This window comes from Phocoena sinus, chromosome X, assembly GCF_008692025.1.
Source record: "Phocoena sinus isolate mPhoSin1 chromosome X, mPhoSin1.pri, whole genome shotgun sequence".
NCBI lineage: Eukaryota > Metazoa > Chordata > Mammalia > Artiodactyla > Phocoenidae > Phocoena > Phocoena sinus.
Window position 1 is genome coordinate 114460970 of NC_045784.1, and position 18531 is coordinate 114479500.

General features: G+C 36.5%; 1 protein-coding gene across 6 annotated transcripts in view; it reads left to right on the forward strand.

Annotated features, from left to right (window-relative positions):
• PHF6 (PHD finger protein 6) overlaps window positions 1-10266 on the forward strand; it is a 52459-nt gene extending 42193 nt beyond the window's left edge. For 3 of the 6 annotated variants that reach the window (XM_032620003.1, XM_032620007.1, XM_032620002.1), the window contains 2 exons: window positions 6653-6782; window positions 7111-10266. In XM_032620003.1, the coding sequence (XP_032475894.1) occupies window positions 6653-6782 (130 nt within the window). In that variant the 3' untranslated portion in view covers window positions 7111-10266. Of the gene's footprint in view, window positions 1-6652 lie in introns of all 6 variants that reach the window. The other 3 variants (XM_032620004.1, XM_032620005.1, XM_032620006.1) reach the window with 3 other exon arrangements.
• Window positions 10267-18531: the final 8265 nt, after the last annotated feature.

Here is an 18531-nt window from a genome sequence, read left to right on the forward strand (position 1 = left end):
TTTATAAATATATGTACCAAAATCTGAAATAAAATATTAGAAAATCAAATCCAGGGCTGTAGTCTAACAATTTAAAGATTATTCAAAATTAGGAAATATATAAATGTGACCTGTTACAATTAATAAAGAAAAATCCTAGTGGATAGTGGAAAGACATTTGATACCATTCAACATCCATTTCTGAATTTTAAAGTAAGGTAGCAAGAGTGCTCTTGGTGGTAAGCTAGGAGTTTTAATAGAGTGTTAGGAGAGACAAAAACGGCAAACAGCTTATTTAGTGTTAAAGTAAATGGACCATGGTTCTTAGCCAGAGCTGAGCCTCAGAATCGCCTGGAGGTGGATATGGCCCTCTTTAGAAATGTTCATGCCTAGGTCCTACCCTCAGATTTAAATTCAGTGGGTTGAGGCCCAAACCGTGTATTTTGATGACTCCGCAGGTGATTCTCAGGTTCATCTCTAATTGAGAGCCACTATATCAATACACTTTCATTCAGATCAGGAACAAGACAAAGGTGCCAACTGCCAACATTACTGTCACTCTTTTTCTTGAGGGTTAAGCCTGTGCAATGAGAAAAGGAAGGAAAATGTATAGTAAATGTTGTGAAGGAGAAAAATAAAATTGTCAATATTATTGACATTACTGTCTACCAAGAAAATCCAAAGAAATCAACTCTGAATTTATTAAAACTTATAAGAGCTCAGTAAGGCTGCTGAATATGAGATGAATTTTTAAAAACAATTCCAGTAATAACTACTTAGAAAATGTAAAGGAAAAATGTCTATCCCACCACACACACACACACACACACACGTGTGCATATACATACACCAATGGTGAACCTTTCTTAAAAAATAGCATTTTACATAGGACCCCAATGAATGACGAAATATATTATGTTCCTTGATAGACTCAACTTTGAAAGATACCTATTCTCCCCAAATTAATCTATATACTTAATACAATTTTAATGAAATCCAATTTTTTGAGTTTTATCTAAAAAAGTAAATGTGGTATTATTGTCTATTAGTAATGATTGTTACCTTATATAACAGGAAAAGAAATAGAAGCTTAAACGAGATAGAAGTTTGTTTCTCCCCTAAAAGACGTCCAGAGGAAAGCAGTGCAGATGTGGTAGGCAGCTTCTCAGTGTTATCATTGGCCCCCATTAGCGCCTTTCTGCTGTCTCCTCCTTGGGCTTCCTTCCATAGGAAGCAGGAGGAAGCAAAGGCAAAGGAAGATGGAAGGACAAAGTAGCTGTTGCTCCAGCTGAGTCAGGCTTTAATCAGCCTTCCTGGAAGTTCCATACATGCTTCTGCTCAGCATCTCATTTGCCAGAATTTAGTCATATGTCCGAAGGAGGCTGGGAAGTATACTCTTAGTGGACACATTGCTACCCAAACGAAATGTGGTTTAGTACTATGGAGGGTGGTGGGGGATAGATATTGGGGTAGCCAACTAGTATATCACATGAAGCCAAGAAAATTTTTAATGCAATTGAGAGGAGAAATCCCCTGTTAGATATCAAAGCCAATCATATAGCAATTAAAACAGTATCACAGAAGATAGATCACAGAAGATCACAGAAGATAGATCCGTGTCTTTGTTGGAATCTTATAAATAATTATGGTAGCATTTTATATATGTGGAGACAGAATGGATTAATTCAGTACCTGATATCTATACAGTTGGCTCTCCATTTAGAAAACAGTCTTGACCCAGGGAACTGTACTCAATATTCTCTAATAACCTATATGGGAAAAGAATCACTGATTCACTTTGCTGTACACCTGAAACTAACACGACATTGTAAGTTAACTATACTCCAATAAAAATTTAAAAACAAAGAAAAAGAAAAGAAAACAATCTTGAGTATAGGTGGCCTTTCTAAGCATGATAGGGAACTCAGAACTTTTATTTGACTACATTAAAATTAGACTACCTAAAGAGACCTCCAAATCATTACGAAAAACACAACCCAGTTTAAAAAATGGGTAAAGGACGTGAACAGGCAGTTTATAGAAGAAATAGCCATGGGTTATAAGCACATGAAAAACTGTTCAACCTTATTAGTAATGAATCAAATGCAAATTAAAACAAGATCTTACCAATTTTGGCAAAGATGAATAGGATTTAGACTATCTACTGTTAGCTAGGTTTTTGAGACACAAGCATTCTTATTCCATGTTAAGGTTGAATATAATAAATTGGTACAACTTTTTAGGAGAGCAATTTATTATTGGAGATGAAAACCTTAAAATAATGTATATCTTTTGCTACTAGTGTGCTTGTAGGGATTGAGCAGACAACAGTGCAGAGATGTATGTGCAAGAAGTGTCATTGCATTATCGTTAGCGATAGTGGCAACACCCACTAGGGCATCTTCTTAGACTCAGCTATACTTCAAACTGACAGGATTACCCCAGATGGCATCAGTCTACTCAGGAAGAATATAGACAAGAACTGCAGCTTGCCAGCAGGGTGGCATCAAATATTCGTCTTCTCTGAGAGTCCTTGCAGCAGTCATTGTAGCAGGACAGCTCAGGTCCAATAAGATATGATCCACATTGGGGAAAAGCCTCATACCCCATTGGAGTCAGCACCTCTTAACAATACAGTCATATAGGCATAGATAATTTTCAGGTTACACCACACTGAAAGAGGACCAAAGATAAGACTTCTTATCAGAATATGCATATTTTTCCCAGTCCAGGTACAGTCTACCAACTGGGGGGGTAACATAGCTTAGTAAAATAGTTGACACACTAATTTTTGTTAAGTTGCTAGAGGAAGAGAGCTAAAGAGTTAACCAAAGGTGAAATTCTCATGTGGAATGGGAAAAGATTTTTAACTTTTCACCTACAATAGCAAAGAAAGAGAGAGAGAGGGAGGGAGGGAGGGAGGGAGGGAGAAAGAGAGAAAGGAAGGGAGGGAGGGAGGGAGGAAGGAAGGAAGGAAGGGGAGAGAGAAAGAAAGAAGGAAAGAAAGAAAATCAAATCAGAATTCTATCAGGAGATTTAGTAAATAAATTTTAGTACATACATGCATCTAGTGGAATACTATGCAGAAATTAAAGAATAAAGTAGACCCATGTGTAGAGTTGTGGAGAGGTTATTTCAGTGATTGAGTCAGGGGGAAAAGTTGCATGAGTCTATTTTAGCATATAAAAAGTACGTGTGTACACACATGTACAAGATATGTGTATGTTTTTTATACATAGAAAATTTTCTGGGAGCGTAGTCAGCAAACTTAATAGTTGTCATCTCTCATTCGTTGCATAGGGGTGGAGAAGAGGCAATTTTATATTCTCCTTTATATGGTTCATGAGCAATCCATTATTTTTAAAAGTAGCCAATAATATTTTAAAATAACAGGCCCATTTAAAATGTTTAGAATTAGATATGTGGAGAATTATTGTGTTTATATTTTAACTTTATTTAGATATTTTCACAATAGTTATCCGTTTTCATTTCAGGAAAAAATGGAAAATGTAGATAAGAAAAATAAAACTAAATGTCAACTTTAATTCTACCGCCAGAGATAATAACTTTAAATCTTTTGGAATATTTTCTTCTAGACATTTGTGTGATTGTGTATATGTGTATATTTATAAAAACAAAACTTTCTTATATATACTCTTTTATAACCTGTTTTCCACTTACTATATCTTTAGTAGAGGCATTTTTTTTCTGTGACGTTAAACAGTTGTACATCACCAGTTTAATGGTTGCATAGTATTCCAGTGTATGGGTGTATTAGTTTGTTTAATCAGTTCTCTTTTTAGACATTTAGATGGCTTTTATTTTTTAGCTGTTAGAAAACCATGTTGCGGTGATCATTTCTAAACAAAAGTATTTGAACTGGGATCCATGATGATTTGAAATGCTCTTTTTACTTTTTCACATTGAAATTTGTTTCTTAAATCTGCTTAGAAGTGGATTCCAGATTTTTTCATAGAGACCATGGAGTTCAAATGAGTCCGTAAGCAGGCAGTTTGGGGAGAGAAGAATGGACAAATGAAAGGAAATGCAAGGAGGAATATTTCTGAATGAAGTGGCTCCCTTCCCTCCTACATGTGACTTGCTTTCTTTCTTTACCAGCCCTTTCTGGATCCTGAATATATTCATATTAAAAAGGCGAGGGAAGATTATATAGTGATCTGTTTATCCTGTTTTATTGTCTTTATTGTATTTCTAAGCTATTTAAATATGTATTTTTCTAAAATGTCAGCCTCCCACCATAAAACAGTAAGTTCTGTGACAGCAGAGGTCTTGTTTGACTGGTCAGCACCTGCGGCCTTGGTGTCCAGACTGGTGAAAGACACGTAATAGGCCTATGGGAAATAGTCCTTGAGTGAAAAATAATCCGATAAAAAGATTAAAATTTGTTCTAACCAGAAAGGGCTCATCCTTTTAGATAAAACTCTGTTATAAAAATTTCTAAAAGCCCACAAAAATAGAAGAGTATAACAACCCCAGTCTCAGCAGGTACCAACTTATTGCCACGGTTGTTTCATCTACATTTTTTTTCTTTCTGAGGTATGTTAAAGCAGAATCCCAGATCTCTTGTCATTTTATCCTTACATACTTTAATATCACTATGCTATCATCACATCTTATAAAATTAACAGTAAATTCTTAGTATCGTCTTATACCCGGTTCACTTTGGCATTTCCCCAGTTGTCTTGAAGATGTCTTTTTAGACTTGATTTGTTCAAACCTCAATACATGCAAGGTCCTTACATTGCATTTAATGGATGTCTCTTAAGTCTCTTTCAATATAGAGCAGTCCCCACTCCACCCTTGCCTTTTCCTTCTACCTGTTAAGGAACCCTGATAAGTTGTCCTGTAAAAGTCCCATATTCTAGATTTATCAATTTGCGTTTTCCTGATGTCATTTACCTCATTTCTCTACCCCTCTGTATATCCTGTAATTTATAAGTTGGCTCAAAGGCTTAATTAGATTCAGGTTATATTTGGGGGAAGATACTTCACAGGTGTACTATATAGAAGTGATATTTGATATTTGAACTCATGATTTAAAAAGTGATTCCTAACATGCAGCGTTTGAAGAGTAGAAATTCTCCATAGTTCTTTGAAAATGTTTTAAGAATAAAAAATGATGAGCAAAACTAGGTCAGAAGTCAGTTGTTATTGCTGCCCCCCCAGCCCCACCCCTGCCATTTATTCTACTCACTTGTTAGAAACTTTTCATGTTAAACCTAGTCTTACACCATTTGTGGCAGATGAATTCCTGTGATCATCTTCTATCCATTGCTGACCACAAGAGGGCATCCACTGAACATTTTCTAAGCATTGTTCCATCTTGTCATCTTGTGTATAATTGACCTAAAACTGAGCTCAGATCAGCTCCCACCCTTCTTTGATTATTGTAGGGGTATTTAACTATAAAAAATATGTTGATGTATGTACAGTAAGGTGGCCTAAACCTTTGTTCAAAATCACCTGCATTGCCATTTTCATTAAAAACAATGAATTTCAAGTATATAGTGTATATACCCAAGTAAAAGGTTGTCGGAACAGCATGATGTCAAAGTATCCCTCCAGAGATGGTTTGTTAATTTCAAAGAGGGAATACTTACCCTTACGATAGAGAAATCTGGCCGTTTCTACCACCTTAAGCAAGTGAAAACAGCACACTCATAGCAGGACATTCTGAAATTACATGCATCCTGAGGTATGCAGGATTACCTACAAAGTATCCTGGACTAACAGGAAAGTTGAACCTAAACTTAACTAAGCCCTTAGACCTTGTTTCTAGTTTACAGGAAATAAAGGGTGAGAGAAAACCAAATAAAACATTACCACAGGGACTTCCCTGGCGGTCCAGTGGTTAGGACTCGGTGCTTCCGCTGCCGTGGCCTGGGTTCAGTCCCTGGTCAGAGAACTAAGATCCCACAAGCTGTGCAGAGCGGCCAAAAAATGGAAAAAAAAAACTGTAAAAAAGACTCTTAAAAACCAAACCAAAACAAAAACATTACCACAGTTAGATAAATCCAAAATGTGGTGTAGTTGACGAGGCATATGGTCTGACTCTTCCCAGAAGGTCAGTGTCATGGGAAAAAAAAGAAATTAAAGGAGCCAGTCTACATCATGAGAAACAGAGCTAAATGCAGTACCTGGAAAACTGTTAGGTGACTCATAAAGGTGTTCTAGTAAAGGCCAGGACACTAATGATGAAAAGGTACTTGAGGAGTTTGAGTAAAATTGTTTCATGAAATGTGAGCAGAAAGCAGCAGCATATATACAATTTATATTATTTCCTAAAATGTGCTTTGAAATTATGTATATGAAACATTATAGAATTTCATTATTTCATATATATACCTAAAAGTTGATATTTTCATGTTGGCCAAGAACTTTTTTTAATCTCATTGGGCAAAGTGAGGAATTGCCTTATATTTGGACATATGTGGTTTTATTTCAGACGAACTTTTATTATTTCATTGATAGAGTGCTTTCCTTTCTATCTTTTAGACAGAAATGGACCTATAGCTAATTGTGGGGTGTTTTTTTAGTGTGGATGAGGAAACTCAGATTTTAAATGGGCATGGACCTCATCCACTAATGACATAAATATATTCTCATCAACAATGACAAAACATTTTGAGATTTTTATCTTTCATCATTGTAGACTATATTGTAAAAATCATAGTGGAAATGATGAGAGAGATGAAGAAGATGAGGAACGAGAGAGTAAAAGCCGGGGAAAAGTAGAAATTGATCAGCAACAACTAACTCAGCAGCAACTTAATGGAAACTAGGTATGAAAGTTAATTATATTGGCTCTGTTGTCAGGATACAGTATACACACTGATAAATACGTATTGAGGTAACAATGTGCAGTATGATTTTTTTTAATGCTATTATGTTTAGTTAAGCATGTTACTAGAATGCTGAGGATGTGTAGGCTTGCATAGTTTTTTTCTTTTAACTAGCTGATTTTGTAATAATAAACACAAGCTATCCACTTTATCAATAAATGTAGTTGTAATGTCAAACCAATAAGATATTCTTGCTCCTCAATAACATTATATTATTGTGTTCCCCTCAAGCATCATATTTTACATTTTTTTATCATCTTTTAAACAGGTTCATGGGACAGAGTTAGAAAACTGGGAATGAATAAGACATCCATAACTACTATTCTTTTTTCACTGTTTTCTAAAATCAAAAAGGGTTTGTAACTTTTTACTGCCCAACTCTTAGATCCTTCATTGAACTGCCTAAAAACATCTTGTTTGTTTTATGAGCCTTCACTAGATGGCAGAGTTTGACATGTTGATATTACGTAGCTGTAGTTTGCAGTTTCTGGGAAGCAATTGAAACACTATTAACCCTGTGTATAGTGTCAACAGTTAAAGCAGACATTGAAATGAAGTAAGCTATATTTCTGGACTGAACAAAGTTCTACTGTTTAGAGTGTCTAAGTTTGTTTAGTGGATTCATACTCAAGGGAAAGCATAAGCAAATTTCACTTTACAGTGCAAACACGCCTCTGGTGGCAGCACATGGGAATTTATGATTTTTTTTTCCGCACTCAAGTAATGGAGGCGAGAAATGAAGAGAACCTTCTTTTTCTCTTGGCTTCGACAGCACATGCTAAAAATCTCTTCCAAGAAGTGTGCTAAAGCTTTTCATTTGGTTCCTGTTAAAGTTGTTCTCACTGACCAGCATGGACTCAGGCAACTGGTGATTGATTATAAGCTCTGAGCTCCAGTGCTTACGGCAAAATTCTCTTGACAGTAACCCTCTTCTCTTTTCATGTCATACAAAGAGCTTCTAGCAAAATGATTGGATCCTTTCAAGTTTAAACTAACATTTGGCAACAGCAAATTAAGCCTCTTTAACCTTTAAAGGGTTACCACTTACTAAGGACTTTAGCCACCATGTCTGAAACCCGTTCCTCTCAAGTGCCGTGTTGTTGTGGAACACTTCATATATTGGCCCAAAGTATGTAAGGAGATCTCATGTGCTGTAGAAGTAAAAAAAAAAAAAAACAGTCTTTGCATAAAGCAGTATTTATTTTTAATTTTGTGACCACTATTTTAGAAACTTTATTTAATATTTTTAATGTTTTCATTCATTGCTTTGCTTATCTATAAAATAGGATTCTGTGTCCTATTTTTCTCCTGGTAGGGTTCAGTGTTGTTTTATTGATCATCTGAATTGTTCCTCAAAGCCTAAGAACCCAGCTTTTTAGAAAGGATTTTCACACTGGCATTTCTAGCTAGTGATATTTTCTTCCACTTACCTGCTGAAGCACATTTATATATTTCTTTATGGCAAAACCAAAAAATTTTAGTTGTGTTCTGCCGAATATTACCATAGCACCTCAATATCAAGGGTAGGGATTCTGATTTCTGAATTATTAGTTAACCTACCACATTAAAGCAAATTAGCCAACAAGAAATAACATGTTAACTTGACTGTACATTGAGATATTCTGCAGCTTATGGAAAAGCATTTTAAAAATGTAACAGGTGGAAAATTACACTGTGCTTAATGACTGATTTTTTTTAACTGCTAGTCCCTTAAAGTCATATTTGTCAAGTGTGTATTCACACATTTACTTAAATCAAGGGACTCGATGATTGCTTTATTTTAACCATCTTTTATTATTTTTAGAAGGAAACTAGCTTTAGTAGTGGATTGCCCTATATGTTTTTCTCCTTTTGCTCTAAATATACCATTGGATTTTTTGTGTGTGTATGTGATGAATTTTCAAAATTCACCATGACTTGAAGTGCAACGACAGATCTAGATGTTTGTTTACCAAGCTATGTGACTTTTCCCAAAGGATCTGTACTTTATTTCCCTACAGCAGCTTGAAACCCATTATTTTAAATCTTTGAATCACTGTGTCTAGATCATTTTTACATTGTGTGCCATAGACTTACCCATGGAATAATAGAGCACCTTCATTTTTGGACAACTACTGTAATGATGTTTTTAGGAAAAATGGAAGGTGCCGGGGGTAATAATGGCCAGTCAATAATCATGTAATGGACTTCAAATACAATAGCTGTCAGTTAATGGATTTGTTATGTAATAAACTGTATGACTTTGTATGGGTTTCTTCAACCCTTTCTCTGCCACTAGCAACCAGAATAGCACTTTACCATTTGGTTGGCTAGATAAGTGGCTGGCTACCTATTTTTCTCACTGTGGTGTGATTGGCTAAATAGTCTTTCATTAAAAATTGAAATGTAAATTGAAGTCACATGAAAAATCACCTTTGGTTGTAAACCTCTAATATTTTGATTCTCTATCCATGTTTTCGTCACATGCTGAGTAAAAGTGCCTTACAATGTAAAAATTGTACAGTACTTATGTTCCCAAGTAGCATCATCATCTTCTGGGTAGTAATTACATCGTGGTATGACTATTTAGAAAAATGGACCTCAGCAGTGTACTTACCGTTCATCTCCTAAGTCCTTAACTGTAGTTTTAATAAGCATGAAATTATTTGATAAGTATATAACATTTACATCATTTCAAAAAATACTGCCATGACTGTCTTTTATGCGTATTTTAGCTTGAAATTTTGAAGCGTCTTTTCTTTTCTCCTTTTTTTTTCCCTTTTTTGTTTTGTTTTCGTTATCGATATTAAACAGTGTAATCTTTGCAAGCGTATATTGAAGATTATTCTGGAGCATTTATTGCCTTACCAGAAATGTTAGTAAGAAATGTTCTTTAGAGTAGAAAGATAGACTTGAGTTTCTATACTTTAATAAGAGCTCTTTGTTCCTGGGGGGAGGGGGGGATGGGAGGGGTGAGTTTTACTTTCATCTCAGTTTATTAAATACCCACAACTGAAATACATTTTATTTCAAGGATCATCCATTTTAGAATTTCAGATAGTACTTGCTCAGGAGTACATGCTACTCAAGATATTAAGAGAATAACAAGATATGTAGATCTACTGTTGAATCAGAATCTATGTACTTGAACAAATGTGTGACTCAGATATCTCAAAGCAAAAGAAAAGTGTTCTAGAATGTTGTTGCTTTTTTAAAAAGCACTAAAGTTAGACCAAGGTATACAGTTTTGTTCTAACAGACATTTAGGTTAATTGTAAAGATAAGGAATGCATTATGGGTCAAAATCAAACATTCCTCTCATGTTATGTATATTTTGTTCCTGTTATATTGGCTTTATTTTCAGAATTGTAGTTTGTAGTATTAGTTTCCTTTTATTGGTAATCTTGCATATACTATTCATTCAATAAATGAGTTATGACTTTCATGTTCGTATTTATGTCTTTTTTGTGCAAGGGTATGATGAAGCTTATTTGTAACAGCAATAGTACTGTGTTCCTTTTAGTCTTGCTTTTATTTCAAGGTGAAATACCTAGTTTGTTTAATAAATTTGTCGTTAAACAAGTATGAGAGAGAAAAATGTGAATTTGAGCTTAGTTCGAAGTTTCACACATAAGGCTTTATCAGGGAGAGAATCAGCAATCTTTCAAAAGTATGATAGAACCGCATTACATCTTGGTTCTTCTATCATTCCATGATAAAGATACCTACAACTCAAATCGGGTCCTCTGGAACCTAGTTAGAAGGTGATTTTAAAAATAAACCAAAACTCGTAGTACAATTTATCTGCTTGCTAATAAGGGTGCAGGATGAATATCCTTGTCATAAAGGGATTCCACCTTAAAGATTTAAATGTACTCCCTTTACTCTGGACAGCTTACTTCTAGCAGTAGTGCTCATGTATTGAGATGGTCCTATCCAGGGCAGAAATCAAAGTTTTAATTGGTAGAATTTGCTCATTCCATACATACAATTCCTAACCTGCGTTCCTTCATTCCTACTCAAAAGGAAAAAGAAATCAAGTAAGAGGTTCTGATTAATGCTGGAACTATAGGAGAGTGTGCTTTATTGCAACTGCTACACACATGCTTGGCAAGTGTGTGTGTGTGTGTGTGTGTGTGTGTGTGTGTGTGTGTGTTGAAAATCCATTACTTAGTTTCATTTTAATTGCCCCATAAAATTATAAAGAGAATTATGTGGTTTTCTTTACCTAATTGAAACTGTTGACAGCTGGGGTTTGGGGTTGGGGTGTTTTTTGTTTGTTTTCTTTTTTCAGCTGCAGTCATCAGCAATTGCTGATGATCATTCCAAAGCATAAACATGCTAGAATTTCCTACAAAAATTCTATGGCCAGCAAATGGCCAGTCCATGTTTTTAAGGGAAAATCCCAGTCCCTGAGACAGTGCTGCTTTATGTATCAACCAGTGTTACATAATTTTGCCTTGTTCAGATAATGAGGTAACTGGGACATTAAGGACAAGGCAAAGGTGCATTCTTGATTTTTCTTCAGAAGATGAAAGCTATAAAATACCAGTTACGATGAAAGGTAATGATAGTATTTTACCTTGTTAACTGTAGCAGACGTGTTCTCCATGTGGTCAGTGTACTGAAGTTAGTCAACCAGACCTGGGTCTTCATCAAAAGATAGCAGATCCATAAACATCCAAATTCTACCTTTGCCTATACCTCTATAGGCTATAAATGTGTTTTTATGTTGGGGGTGAGGGTAGCAGTGGGGAGATAGGGAAGGTACAGCTGGGCAAAGAGCTAACTAGATCTGCTGTGTGAATGAAGGGCAACCTTTTAAATGGAACGTGAGAGAGTAGATATTCAAGGGAGTGTTAGGAGCAGGGAGATAGAATAAACTGTACTTTAATGTGGACATTGGATTTAGACTGTTGAGTTTCTACAAAGTCATTTGTACAAAAGGGTAAGGTTTTTCTGTTTGAGTAGCTTTAAAATCACAGCTATTTACAGATTTTTTTGAATTTTATTTTATTTTTTATACAGCAGGTTCTCATTAGTTATCTATTTTATACATATTAATGTATACATGTCAATCCCAATTTCCCAATTCATCCCACCACCACCACCCCACCACCAGATTTTTTTATGTATAAAAGTCATATATATACCCATAAAAAGAAATGAAGTACTGATACATGCTACAGCCTGGATGAAGCTAGCTAAGAAGGGGCTAAGAAGGCAGCACAAAGTGTCACATATTGTAGGATTCCATTTATATGAAATGTCCAGAAGAGGCAGATTCATAAGAGACAGAATGCAGTTTAGTGGGTGCCAGGAGCTGGGGGGGAGGGTAGGATGAGAGTAACTGGCATGGAATTTCTTTGGGGGGTGATGAAAATTAGATAGTGGTGATGGTTATATAACTTTGTGACTATACTAAAAACCACAAATTATATGCTTTAAAAGGGTGAATTTTAGGGAATTGCCTGGTGGTCCAGTGGTTAAGGCTCTGCGCTTCCACTGCGTGCCACACGGCACGGCCAAAAAAAAAAAGGTGAATTTTATGTTATGTGAACTTTACCTCAATTAAAAATATATGTAGTCATTGTACAAAATTAAAATATAAGATATATCAAGCAAAACGTGAGAATCCCCCCCGTTCCACAAGCCTACTCCCCAGTATTTGATGTGTATTCTGCCAAATGCCTGTGTACAGATATAACTTAGACGCGCTTTTTTTTTAGCATAAATAGGCTCATGCTGTACCTACAGTTCTGCACCTTGTCTTTTTCACTTGAACAACATCACAAGGTGTCAGCGCAACTAGATTTCTCACATGCCGTTTAGCGGCTCCATGGCATTGTAGGGTATGGTTCTGTCCAGTCTCACGTGCATCTTCATGTCCTTAAGCAAGTAATTTCTTAGGCTAAATTTCCAGAAGTGGAACTGCTAAGTAAAGGGCATGTACATTTAGAGTTTTGATAAAAATTGTCATCCAGAAAATTGGTACCAATTTAAAAGTCCACCTGTAGGGATTAAGCTTCCTTGCTCTGCTACTCCAAAGAAGTGCTTTTTAATGAAAAGAGGTGTGGTACCTTTTTTAAAAAATAAAATAAAACCATACATGCTCTACAGAAAATTCTACGGGGTTTTGATTTTGCTGTAAAGACCAGATAGACTATATCTCAAAGTGGAATATGAATTATCTTCGGGAAACTGGACACTATATTTCATTTGTGAAAGGATTAAGTCAAAAGGTTTTGTTTTGTATGTATTATTAACAGTAGTAATTGGTGAATCATTTTCCTTCCTTCTGCTTTCTGAAAAGTAACAGCTTGCTCGTAGCTGTTCATTGTTGCCAGATGGATCTGCTTCTCTTTGTGTCCAGGGTCGAATATGGCTCAGTTTAGTGTACTTGAAGGGGTTGTGTACTGTTTTGTTGAAGAATTCCTATGACCTTTATCTGTCGTGATGGTTCTTAACTCCCCAAATCATGACTCCAACAACTGGTCAATTATGTAAAAATAAGATAGAATCACTTGACCTTTTCAACTAGTTGTTTTGTCCTTGTATGAATAAAATCTAAGACTAACTAGAAAAATTGACTTGATATTCATATCATGCTTTTAGCTTATTTGCTAGAAAATTGTTTTTTTCATTTAAGAATTTCAAGCAACAGTTAGTTACCTGCATGTCTGAAGATAAAGTAAGAAGTAAGAGTAAAAATAACATGAATATTTGGTTATCAAGAAAGTTCCTAAATAAAGAATAAATTGAATGTAGTCAGGATGAATTGATGCCGTATGATGCCGTTAGTTTTTTTCTAATTCTCAAAATCACATTTTGTGCTAACTGGGTATTTATGACATTAGCCAAACAACTATTTTACTTAAAAAGATTTAAGTCAGATGTATAATATTACAAAAGTAATTTTTAAGTATTTTACCAATAACCTGACCTTTGGTCATGTTTCCTTCCCCCCCCCCCTTTTTTTTATATGCTTATAAAATAATTAAGTCTTTAAGGAGGGGTGACAGAACAGGATGACTACACTAGAGAGTTCTTTCTGTAACTTTGAACTGCAGCAATCATGGAGACTCGTGTTACTTTCACTTCAGAGGTTAGCCATACAACTTAACACAAAGGCTTATTTTCAAATGTTCCTGACCCTTAAGCCCAATAGGCTTATGTTCTATATTTAGTATTGATTTAGTATTACCAGGAAGCAATAATTCTTGGACCCTGGTCTCATATGTTCTTGGTCAGAGAGCAAGCACAAAAGATAAGCAGTGTCTGAAAGTTTGCAGATCAGAGAGCTGGAATTTTGGCATTATCCTCAAATACAACAGTCTTTCCGGACCTCCCTTAGAAGAGCTGTTCTTAAGCATTTCAGCTCATCCCATGTGCCCAAACAGCCTAGGGCAGCTATCCAGTATGCTGGGGGTGGGGGTACAGGAAGAGGGGTTAAGGAAAACGTATGTCGCTTAGGGAAAAGACTTGACAGGTTTTCTTTCTCCCTGGGAAAGAGGCAAGATAGGAGATTTAGGTAGCCTTTACTGCATTTAATAACTGAGGTCACTCTATTCCATGAAACTTAGAAATGCAGCCAACTATTTGTAGGCCACTTCCTAGAAAGATTGACACAAAACATTTAGAACATTCATATCTTTATTCTTTTTTTCCTTTGATGCCCTCCTGGAAACTCTCTTACCTTAATTTCCATGATCTATACCACCCCTTCGAGACCAGTCCTTTCCTGACTCTTTTCCCTACCCTGATCTAAGTGTTCCATGGTGTCCTGGTCTTTGCCCTCTTGTACTGTTCTCGCTTGTCACCACAGTCTACTGCTCCAGCTGTCACCTGTGTGTTCTGCTGATGAGTTCCAGTCCCTACCCACAGTCTGCTCCACCCGCTGAAGCTCCATGCTGAGTCTCAAATGAGACTCTGTGCTATTCTCCTGGACATTTTTACTCAATCTGCTGGCTACTCAAGCATGAGTCTCAAACCAAGTTGTCCTGATAGTGCTACAGTTCATCTACTTTGATTTCCACATCTACTTCCTTAGAATCTGTCATTCTGTCTTTTGGATCCATCCTCTCTATTCTTACTGCTGATAAACTAGTTTGGATTCTACTGGGTTTTGTTTGTATGTTTTTCTTTTTAACTTTTTTCCAAGATTCCTAACTTCTTCCACTCTGTGCCCGTGTTCACCAGACTCTTAGTTCCTTTGTTTTCTTTATTGGGCAGTTTTTGGTCTTGCTTCCTTAACTACTCAGTTTGGATAAGATGGTTGATCACCTCCATTACCCTTTGACACCACTGGCCTCAACTTCCCACTTCTTGTAATTCTCTTCCACCTTTTTGTCTCCCCTCTGCCTAGAGTTCACCCCAGTCTTACATCTGGGGAAGATGGCCTGCTAGAGGACATCACAATGCAGACCGATGCCACCAAAATTTCGGTGTTTAGTCTCAGATTCTCCATATCCGTCTGCAATCCTTTTTACTTACATATGGACTCTAGATTTTGGTGGCCTTGGCTCAGATCCCATGTAACCTTGACTAGGTTGCTGACTCTCTCTGTACCTCCATTATCTCATCTTTTAAATGCAGGTGAAAATACTACTCCATGCATAGACCTGTGAGGATTAAAGGAGGGAACCCAGACTGAAGATCTCCGTCCCCTAATCCACCGTCCCTTGTTCCTGTGCTCCCTTCTAGTTTTACCCTATTTCTTTCCTCTTTTCATATAATTTTCTTGAAAGTCAAGTCCCCACTTGATGTCTCCACTTACATATCTTTATTATCCATTCCTTAGCTCACTGTACTCGCTTCTGTCTACACGTCTCCATTTCTCTCAACTAACATTAAAACCACTCGAGCAAAGTTCACCAGTGACTGTTGCTAAAGCCGGCGGGCGCTTTTGAGTTCTTACCTCACTTGACTTCTTGACTGTGTTTAATGTCCCTGACAGTCCAAGCACCATCATATGGTTCTCTGCCAGCCTGCTTTTGCAGATGACCCAAAGATAAGAGTAACTCATAAGGTGACAGGAGCAAGATTGAAAGGGCCTTCCAGTGGCTGGGACTGTACATGGACTGTCTACCTAGCCCCTCCCCACTAGCAGAGATTTAATAGGTACCTATGCAAAATCACAATCTGGTCTTTCCTTGGCAAAGGACCCACACATACAGAGTGGGGTGAACTGTAGGCACCTGGGAGGTAAAAGGGTAGAAGGGAAAGTTGAGAGAAGGAAGATGTTGAGGCCATGGGTATCAAGAGGTAATGAAGTTCATTAGCCAACTTGCTTGTGAAAAATGCCACGTGGTAAAGGCAACTCAAAGCTTGAAGCACATCAGAAAGCAAAATGCATTTATGTTCATAGATACACATATATAATTCTTGTTTAGTAGAAAAAAGTCAAAGTTAAGGTATTTGCCTACTTATAAAACCTATGAAAATCACCAGAGGTACAATGGTGAGACAAAAGCTGGGGAACTGTAAAAATTCTAAGCCTGTTATGCAGATAGAATCAGGCAGCAGACACCTGAAAAGGGGCCACGCAGGAGCAGAGGGAGGTGGATAAATTAAGAGCTTTATGGTCTGAAGACCTGGGTTTGAGTCCTAGTTTTACCACTAGTAAGTGGTAACTCTGAGCAAGGTAACCTCCCCTTCTCTCAGCCTCAGCCCCACCCCATCTGTCAAAATAGTATCCCTGTTATTTATATATATATATATATATATATATATATATATATATATATATATATCCCTTAAACCACTGGGTTGTCTTAAAGAGCAAATAAGATAAAGTTATTTTAAGTGAAATCAGCTGATTCATGGTAGATAACAGTACAGAAAAGTAATAGCTATTCCCTTTCCACACAGTGATCCTTCAGATATAAAAGTGAAGCTATCCCATTACTTTTTAAAGTTTTAAAAAAATATTTTCACTATTCACAGATGACCTGACGCTCATCGTACCTAAATTAGAAAATACAGATAACTAAAAAAAATTTTTTTAATCCCTCATAATCTTGTGGACCATAGGTCACCATTATATTTTTTGTAAAATCTTCAATGTTTCTATGCATATATGTAATCATATAAAATGGGCTCATATTATACCTACTGAGTTGTATTCTGCTATTTTCATTTAAAAATTGGAAATTTCTTCACAGGTCAGTAAATACACTCTATCATTCTTACTGGTTGCATAGTAGTACATTTTGTGGCTGTATCACAGCTTATTTAACCATTTCCCTATCATCAGACAGTTAAGTTGTTTGCAGGTTTTTTTGTGGCCATTATTTTGCTAGTGCAAACAGTGCTGATCTAATCATGAAGAAACAGCAGAGAACTCCAGATTGAAGAATGTTCTACAGAACAGCTGGCCCATACTCTTCAAAAAAGTCAACGTCTTGAAAAACAAAGGCAGAGGAACTGTTCCAAGTTAAATGTGACCAAAGAGACATGACAACTAAAAGTAACGTGCGATCCTGAGTTGGATCCTGGTTCAGAAAAAGAATTCGTGCTATGAAGGACATTTTGGGGACTTTTAACTAAATGTAAATATGGACTGAATATTAGATGATACTGTATCAATGTTAATTTCCTGTTTGTGATCATTGTTGTTATATAAGAATATCCTTGTTCTTAGAAAATACATACTGAAATGCTTAGGAGTAAAGGTGTGTCATGTCTGCATTTTAACTGGTTCAAAAAAATAATGTGTGTGTGCGTGTGTGTATGTATGTGTATGTATAAAAAGACATAAAGCAAATAGGGTAAAATGTCACAAGTTGGTAAATCTTGGTGAAGGATATACAGGAGTTCTTTGTATTATTCTTGTAACTTATCTGTAATTTTGAATTTTTTTTTTTAAGTTAAACACACCAGCAGAAACAGCAGCTCTTGTTAAGGGAGCCTGAAGAAGGAAATAGGAGTAAGCCTTGGTGAGCCATCAGGATATTTCACTAGGGAACCACATCTGGAGGAAAGAGTATAAACTGTATTCGGATCGGGTGGCCTAGAGAGGAGCCCTCTCCTTTCCCATGCAGGAATCAGGGAATTGGGAATCAGGGTGATTCCCAACCTTTTCTACTGAAGTACACCCAAAATAGAGGAAATTGGTCTTTTGAGCTGTTTTCACCCTTCAGCTGCCACTGTTATGCTTTGTATCTCATTCCTTCATCTATCTTAGATTCCTTTTTCATTTCGTTGAAGTAACATTTCTTTTTTTCTTATAGGATACAAAGTAACAAATATTTAAAAATAATGCTGAGATGAACATTCTTTTTTTTTTTTTTTTTTTTTTTTTTTTTTTTTTTTTTTTTTTTGCGCTATGCGGGCCTCTCACTGTTTGCGGAGCACAGGCTCCGGACGCGCAGGCTCAGCAGCCATGGCTCACGGGCCAGCCACTCCGCGGCATGTGGGATCTTCCCGGACCGGGGCACGAACCCGTGTCCCCTGCATCGGCAGGCGGACTCTCAACCACTGCGCCACCAGGGAAGCCCAACATTCTTAAACATATAGCTTTCTGCCCTTGTCTGATTATCTCCTTAAGATAAATTTCTAAACAAATTCCCAAGTCAAAGTTCTGTGCACATTTTTTAAAGTCCATTAATTCATATTACTAAATGCCCTGCAGAAAGTTTTCACTGTGAACACATTAGCCAGTTTCAACAATTATTAACTAACTTCCAATCTTGTTTCATATATACCCCTA